This window comes from Ruditapes philippinarum, unplaced genomic scaffold (genome assembly GCF_026571515.1).
Source record: "Ruditapes philippinarum isolate M1 unplaced genomic scaffold, ASM2657151v2 ctg2510_1_1_1_1, whole genome shotgun sequence".
NCBI lineage: Eukaryota > Metazoa > Mollusca > Bivalvia > Venerida > Veneridae > Ruditapes > Ruditapes philippinarum.
Window position 1 is genome coordinate 1 of NW_026860579.1, and position 8938 is coordinate 8938.

Here is an 8938-nt window from a genome sequence, read left to right on the forward strand (position 1 = left end):
GCGCAATAATTGAGTTGCTTCTCCAAAGGTCAATTTCACACTTAAAGGTCAAATGTATAAAAGTCTACATTTCATGTCCCCTCTATAAGGTTATATGTTCTTCATAACTTTTTTATTTAATGGAAGATTTTGAATAACTTGGCACAAATAATCACTATTGTGAGTCTATGTGCTTATTATATGCATGGCCATGGTTTGTAAAAGGTTAAGAAATACTTCACTGAGGAAGGGGATTTAGCTGTCCTTCAGACTGTCTTGTTATAATTTATTGGGCTATGTGGAAGTAAACCAAATTCATTTTCCCCATTAAACATTAAAAAAGGTCCATGAATTGAAATTTTGAAAGAATTTAAATTACAAATGTGTTGATTACAGTATTACAAACATTTTTACATGATATACCTGTTGTTTTGAGAAATGTAAAGAACTGGTTGAAATATTTTAAGTAAGTCATAAAGGAAATCACTGTAAAGCTATCCTATTCTATGTTTTGTTGTTTGTTGTTTTGCATATTGTTTTCAGTTAGACAGTAAAGCAACTTTAATCTTTTGTTGTTGTTTGTTTAAAAGACAGTAAAGCTACTTTAAACTATTGTTGTTTGTTTAAATATTTTATTTTAGAAATCATTTTCTTGCCATAATTACAGTAATACATCATGTCATAGTATTGCCTGATACACATTGGAGGCAGCATTCAGGTCTGTCCCTCCGTCCATCACAAAATGTTGTTTTGCACATAGCTCAAAAATAATTTGACCCAGTGATGAAATTTTATAGAAAAGTTGGCCATGGTTGTTGCACACCTGAGGGTTGCTTGTCGATTATTTCAGTATTGGCAGAATTATTATTACCCTTGACTTGGGAATTTTTTTTTCAACTTGTGTCCCTCGTGGCTCAAAATCTATTTTACCTAGGGTCATGAAACATTACAATGATGATCAGCATGTGTAGTTGGCTCCTTGGCTTTTGCTTGTATATTCATTGTGTATTAGCAAGGTTATAGCCCTTGACTTAATAAAAAAAATTGCTATTTTCAATTTCTGTCCACATAGCTGCAAAAGTATTTGAGTTAGTCATGAAACTTTACATGAATGTAGATATGCATGTGTAGTTGTGCACCTGGTGTTTTGCTTGTGGATACATTCTAAATTTACTTTCAAGTTTGTTATTATCCTTGATTTTGTAAAAGTTTGATATTTAGTTAATAGTTAAAGTAATCAATCTTCAACTTGTGTTGCACATAAGAGTCGTGACACTTTTCAGACAAACAAGGCTAATGACGAAGAACTTTCGACTGATTTACAGTTGCAAATTTTCCGAAGAGTAAGTGTATCTACTTAATGTTTTATTTACAAACTCCTATTCTAATTTCATTTTGATTAGAATCAATTAACGTAAGTAATGGGGCGTCCGTGGCCGAGTGGTTTATGTCGTTGACTTCAAACCACTTGCCCCTCACCTCTGTGGGTTCGAATCCCGACTTTGGATTCTTTCATGTGAGGAAGCTATCCAGCTAGCTTACGGAATGTCGGTGGTTCTACTCAGGCACCCGTTCGTGCCTGAAATAATGCATGGAAGGGCACCTGAGGTCTTCCTCCACCAGTAAAGCTGGAACGTCGCGATATGACCCATACTGTGTCGATGTGACGTAAAACCCAAAACAAACAAAAAGTTAAAACGTAAGTAATATTGTTAAAATCTAAGGTGACAATTAGTGATGGGCCGATTAGCTGGTATAATCGATTATATACTAGAAAAGCCCAACCGATTCCGATAATCGATTGTGTTTTCTCGGTGTCGATTATGGAATAGTGGGTACAAATACAGTATAGTCGAATCTTTTGAAATTTCCCGTCCAGTACTTCAATGTTAGACTTCAGTATTATATTTTGGAACTCAAGAGCTTTGCTTATATATTCTCCCCACTTATGTCCACAAGTTTAAAGTACCCGAAATATCAGATGATTAATGCTTAACAGGTGAAACTGAAGTATGCCAGCCAACGAAGCATCAATTATCAAAATTATGAAAATTGACTAAACAGCATACAATTAGGCACAACTGTCAATATTGCGGCGCCCATAGCGTCAAACAATAAGTTCCTAAGAATAAGCAAAACTTTGATAGATTTTCATATTTTGTAACGGTATGTCCTATTGAATCTATCTGTCGACAAGGGACAAAAATGCTGGGACATTTCCGTATCCATTATGCAATATAAGTTGAAAGAACTTTATTTTATATGTAACTTGATTTTTTAAGAGACACATTCAATGTGCATGTAAAAGTGTAAAACAGTTTTTTATGTGAATAAATTAATGCTGTTCTTTGCTAATTGTCTAGAAAACAAATAAATATAAATAAGATGTTAACTGTCTTGTTGTTTGTTTTTAAACGGAATGTTAGGATTGTAAAGAGAAGTCAATTCTCTCAAATGCCAGCTATGTATACCCTAGGTTGTAATTAATTGTGGTGTCCAAGCTTTCCTTGTTTGCAACTCTTTAGTGATTACTAAACAAATTCCTGTTAACCTGAAACCACCTGAATAACATATAGGTTTGAGTTCTTAACTCTTTCAAAAGATCATTAGAATTTTTATTAAAACAGTCACTTTTAAATTATCTGAAGAGACATATTAAATAACATTTAACCGATTATTTTCCCGATATATCGCATTGGTTTACTAACCGATTCTAACTGATATCAGTTGCAGTTCTGCCACCGATATCCAATCACTAGTGACAATTAATGGAAAAAACACATTACGGGAAAAATGAACTGAAAGGAAAATAGTGAGGACGAAAAGAAGTTCTGTTTGCAGTTAGTGGTAGATTATCCTATGCAAGTTTGACTTCGGTCGAGTATCTTTTTTTAAAGATACTTCTTGTTAACTATGCAGCACTGACAATAGTCGAGCGCATGGTCCTACAGCCAGCTCGTGATGAATATTTTGTTTATAGTCAAGTCAAGTCAATTTGTTTGTTTAAGTCTCACTTTTGTACATACATTATTAACAAATATTACAAAGTTATAAAAGAAATAAGTTAAAAGAGTTATGAGAGACTAAGAACATGATCATAAATAAAAACCCATTTATATTTTAATATATACAATTATATATTTGCGTGAAAAAATCTCAGTAATGATAATGTAGCTACTGCTTCTTTCAAGCGTTCACAAGTTTTGCTTCTGGGAATGCATTTATTGGAATATTTCTATGTTCCAGACCAAATAAGTCAAAAATTATTATTATTTATGCCATTGATACTCACTTAACATTTATAATATGCTTGTACAACTTTAGAAGTGTAACTTTTTCAATGCAGGTACACTACAACAGAAATGACCATTTAATATGCATGTCTCCAGATAAGCAGATAAATGTTTAAATTCCAAATGTGATAACAGTTCATCTATATGTTAACAAAACATAAATATTGTTCCATATATACGAACCCATATATAGTTTGACATAATTCAGTATTTCTATCGCTTGATTAAAAAAGTATCGGGGTATTATATGTGTTTGGATCAATTTCTAAGATACACTTTTGCTTAATTTGTATAGTTTTACAATAATTATTTAGAACATTTCTTTATTTTTCATACATTTAACCATATCTGGAGGCGAGACAACAAAAATCCTACAAGTAAGATCTGCAGGTCATAAGTTATTAGCATTGTTTTTACCATGTCCGTTTACTTATGATCCAACATTATTCGTAAAACTGATTACATAATACACTATTAAAATGTACTCGACCGTGCGAATTGTATGGCTATGTCACGGAGACCGCCACAAAAGCCAACGTTCGTTAATACCACATATATATTCTAAAATCTACTTAAGATCGTTGTCGCCTTCATTAAGACGTCGATTCCGTGGTTGTCTGATGTCCAGTCCTGTGGACATTCTTCATCCAGTTGGGACAAACACTCTTCACTTAAATTCAAATTAGGAAACCTAACTAACGGTCTGCTCATGCGGTACTCATCTGGGCTATCAACCTCGCTGTCTGAGTCATTTATTTGTCTAATACCAATGTCAAGCGCTGGCTCAGCAGGGGGATTGTTCAGCATCCCAGCAGTGAAGAGTTTGAGTGGTGATGACTTTACCGTTCTAATTCTATGGCTATTCCATGCAGACCTCCACAAATGCAAACGTTTGTTAATACTGCTTAAATAGACGTGATGTAATGCATACAAATGTTTCTCATTCAGTACATCAAGCAAATTCTCGTCTTCCAGAAAATAGAACAGGTCATAGTAGTAACTGAGGACTCCATCGAAGACGTCTCTCCATAATCGTTCAATTCTTTGATTATGGGTGCTTTTTCCGGTCAACATTGAGTTTGTTCCCCGAACATTATTCATATACTCCATCACTTTAGAGTTCTCCATGCCCATATCTGATCTCACACGTAACGGGGTGCCATATTCTTGAACACCGCTGGTGAAGCAATCTAATATAGTTGTGGCTTTGTTGTTTTCCGTACATACCAAAAAAGTTATAAAACGACTGAAACCATCGACACCACCGCAAATTATAAAGTTCCACCGGATCAATTTATGGTTTGTGTCAATGTGCCACAGTTCATTTGGACCTTGCACACAATAAACACGCCGTTTAAGTCGCTTCCTCTTCCGTTCTTGTACACCATCACTATCCAATCGTTTGAGAGCATCTCTGACACGAAATCTTTGTATCTGTGATTTAAAAAAAACTCATTGTATCACCATATTACAATATTTATAGACATGATACATTTTGAAAGGCTGGTGGATAATTTACAAATGTATTGATCAACACACATAATGGACAGTTAATCTTACAGCATGATAAAGTTTCGTGACAAATGCCAATGAAACACAACAGGCATTTTTATCGGTTGATTGCAAAATATAACTGAATCTTAGGTTTTAAAACAAGCATTAAATTTTGTTATACTATTGTGTATTTCCTTAATACGTCTATATAATCTTTAAGTACTATAAAATCCGAACATTTGATTTATACCAAAGCTAGCTGTTTCAAGTGCAGACCTTAACGACATCGTTCCAAAGTTTTTGTCAGTGTTGTTTATGACCCCTTTTCCTATAATACTCGTACCATTCTATTTTTAAGGCTTTCCATTTTGTGCACTTACTTTACTTGGCCAAAATTTCAATATACATGAGGTGTGGCGTTGTTATACACACGCTCTTAGAAAAGGAATTTAGAATTAAATATTATTGCATAGTACATGTATATCTGCATACCTTAATACCCTTTTCACCTAGCAGATTCCTCAACATCATTTCTCCACACCTTGGAAATTCTTCTAGGATCTTTGCCATGACCACATCCAGCTGATGATCTTCAATACTGGTGAAAGCATATTTTGAAATTCCGTGTCGTCGCATATTTCGATAAATTGTGCTTTCCGATACACCAAGAAGTTGGCTGATGTTAACAATTGAAAATCCAGATTCTAGAAGACTTTCAATAGTTATTTTTGGTATCTTAAAACCACGCTGCACTGGTTTGTTGATATGTCTTCCGAAAGTTACACATTCCACTCGCAGTTTCATGATCTCATATCTTTCTGTTACACCCAAACATTTAAAGTCATAAAGTGAAAGTAACGGCACAATATCTGGAGTAATCTTCTGCTCCCTAAATAGCCTTATTTGGTAGGTTCCAAACCCACATTTAACTAAAATTTCTTCCATTGTCTGTTGGAAAATAACGTTTTTTTCGTCTACGAAATTGAATACATGTGTAGATGTTTCCCTATAATACATGTATATTCATAGGTTCACATTGTTTAAAGAAAAATGGACATCATATAAAGACTCATTTACATAACATATCGATTATTTGACTCCATATAAGGATGGTTTTATATAATATAATGATGCAACCACATAATATATTCATAAATGCACATCGTATAATAACAGATGCACATCGTATACTGAAAGATTGACATAATATATTGATAAGTTGACTGTATATAATGATGAAACCACATAATATATTCATAAATGCACATCGTATAATAATAGATCGTATAATAACAGATGCACATCATATAATAATAGATGCACATCGTATAATGAAAGATTGACATAATATATTGATAAGTTGACTGTATATAATGATGCAACCACATAATATATTGATAAATGCACATCGTATAATAATAGATGCACATCGTATGATAATAGATGTGCATCGTATAATAATAGATGCATATCGTATAATAACAGATGCACATCGTATAATGAAAGTTGGACATGATATACTGATAAGTTGACTGTATATAATGATGCAACCACATAATATATTCATAAATGCACATCGTATAATAATAGATGCACCTCGTATAATAATAGATGCACATCGTATAATAACAGATGCACATCGTATAATAACAAATGCACATCGTATAATGAAAGATTGACATAATATATTGATAAGTTGACTGTATATAATGATGCAACCACATAATATATTCATAAATGCACATCGTATAATAATAGATGCACCTCGTATAATAATAGATGCACATCGTATAATAACAGATGCACATCGTATAATAACAGATGCACATCATATAATGAAAGATTGGCATAATATATTGATAAGTTGACTTTATATAATGATGCAACCACATAATATATTCATAAATGTACATCGTATAATAATAAAAGCGGTCGTATTACAATAGATGCACATCGTATAATGAAAGATTGACATAATATATGGATAAGTTGACTGTATACAATGATGCAACCACATAATATATTCATAAATGCACATCGTATAATAATAGATGCACGCCGTATAATGAAAGATTGACATAATATATTGATAAGTTGACTGTATATAATGATTCTACCACATAATATATTCATAAATGCACATTGTATAATGATTGGTCGACATCATATAAGGACACATTGACATGATATATTGTTCAGTTGACTTCATATAAGGATGCATCTACATAATATATTCATGAGTGCACATCGTATAAAGAAAGAGTGACACAACAACGTTCATTTTTACAATCATAAGACAGTCAAGGCTTTCCATAATTTCCCATCGGAAACATTTGCACATTACATTTTTATTTCGTTGAAGGTATGACCACATTATTGTTAAGGTTCCCTTTCATGAGCACTTGGGGATCACATATGATATAAGAAGATACACATTTTCTTTGTATTATATGTTTTTCAGTAACAAGCTTTGTAATTGTTTAAATGTAGGAACAAAATATGAAAGTTAAAGAAACCTAGATGAATGAAAATGGATTTGAAACTGATAAATAAGTATTTTTAGAAAACTTATTGATGTACGTAGGTTGATTGCTATATTCGAATAATTTTCCTCTCAAAATAGATAAATACAGAATCCCTAAAGAAAGTCCAACACGGCAAAATTGAAAATGTTGCAGGCTCGGTTTGATTGAGTCTGTTGGAAAGTGCAAGTTACCGTCAAGAATTATTTCTTCATCAGATCGCATGAGAACTTGCATACATGTAAAAAAACTACTTATTTTCACTTCATTCTTCATTATTAGGTTAGTGAATGGATATATCGAATACTTCAAAAGAATAAATGGCATTCATGGCGATCTGTTTCAAACTGGTTCTTCAAAGAATTAGGTTTAATCGTATGGGACTCAAACATTTACCGGTAGAACACACACAAAAAAAAAACAAGTTAAAAGTGTTCAGGATTTGTCTATAAGTGACTCGAGTGGTCTATTGATGGTTCAACTTCAGTGTGTTTGCATCACACGAATGGTTAATGGATAGTACCACTTTAGTGTTTGATGTCGGACGACATTGCATGTCACTGTTGGAAACACAACTGTAAGATAATGACAGACGGTGTACGATGCGAGGTATTGCGTGCAACTTCATAATACACAGTACAGCGTATACTTACAGACAAACTTGACATGGTTACTTATAGAGTTTAATTGAAATAGTTGACCGTTCACCTCACTATGACGTTCAGTAAACATCAAATGACTCAAACTTGACGAAGGCTTGCTTCAAGTGTAGTTCAATTTTTCACGTAAACTTTATTCTTCAATATATTTAGATAATATTTTAGATTTATATTAGTGCTGAATACATGTATCTCGTGATCTATTTTGTTTTTCATGTTTCGACCATAAATCAATTCATAGAAGTTGTCAATTAGCACTAGCATAACTATCGAAAATACTGACACGAATACATACAAAATGAAGATCCTTCCTCTACACCACTAGGTAATCTGATTCTAATTATACAAACTGCACTTATATAAAGATGTAGTATAAAGATGTAGTACTAGTATATCAGTCAAGCAGGAAAATAGTTATTTCCCATTCTATTGTACTCACCAGTGCGTCGGCATAGGCTTCAGCGTAACACTTTGGTTAAACATGCAACTTCTTATCTCCTGAACAACAAGTGATATTTGCTTGCATATTCTATTGAAATAAAATGTATGTATGCATCATGTCTGTCTTTAGCAAAATGTCAATGTCAAGAAATCCGGTAAGAATGTAATGTCAACAGTAATATTCGTGTACTGTCGTTGACTCCCTAGCTTGCGCTTTACAATTTAATAAGAAGAGTCAAACTAATCGTAAATCGTTAATGATTTTATAGTTTCAAATGAATTTAAAGGGTTTAATATAATTCATAAAATGAAACTTTAAACTATCTATTTGAATCGTTTACCAACAACTATGGTAAAAGGAAAGACTGAATGAAATTGTTTACAATGCAGAAGCAATAATGTTTCCATTAATGACACTTTACGTTAATACTATTCGCCCAATTCGTGATACTTGATCAGCTCTTACTCTCAATGACAGCTGTTATTATGCTGTAATAGTGGAAAACACTTTGTTTTTGCCCACGTCACTTTAATGACCAGGAAACATAAA

The 8938-nt window shown here is 33.0% G+C and overlaps 1 protein-coding gene across 1 annotated transcript; it reads right to left on the bottom strand.

Annotated features, from left to right (window-relative positions):
- Positions 1-3076: 3076 nt before the first annotated feature.
- On the bottom strand, positions 3077-5913 carry LOC132760669 (uncharacterized). The gene is made up of 2 exons (XM_060752699.1): positions 5259-5913; positions 3077-4706 (listed from the first exon to the last, which is right to left on the bottom strand). The coding sequence occupies exons 1-2, from the start codon at positions 5781-5783 to the stop codon at positions 3834-3836; spliced, it is 1398 nt and encodes a 465-aa protein (XP_060608682.1). The 5' UTR covers positions 5784-5913; the 3' UTR covers positions 3077-3833.
- Between the last annotated feature and the right edge of the window lie 3025 nt (positions 5914-8938).

Excerpts from the sequence above, each read along its gene's own strand:
- LOC132760669 (XM_060752699.1), bottom strand. The coding sequence starts at position 5,783 with ATGTATTATAGGGAAACATCTACACATGTATTCAATTTCGTAGACGAA. Across the intron at positions 4,707-5,258 it reads TAGGTGAAAAGGGTATTAAG|ATACAAAGATTTCGTGTCAG; the intron begins GTATGCAGATAT and ends TTTAAATCACAG.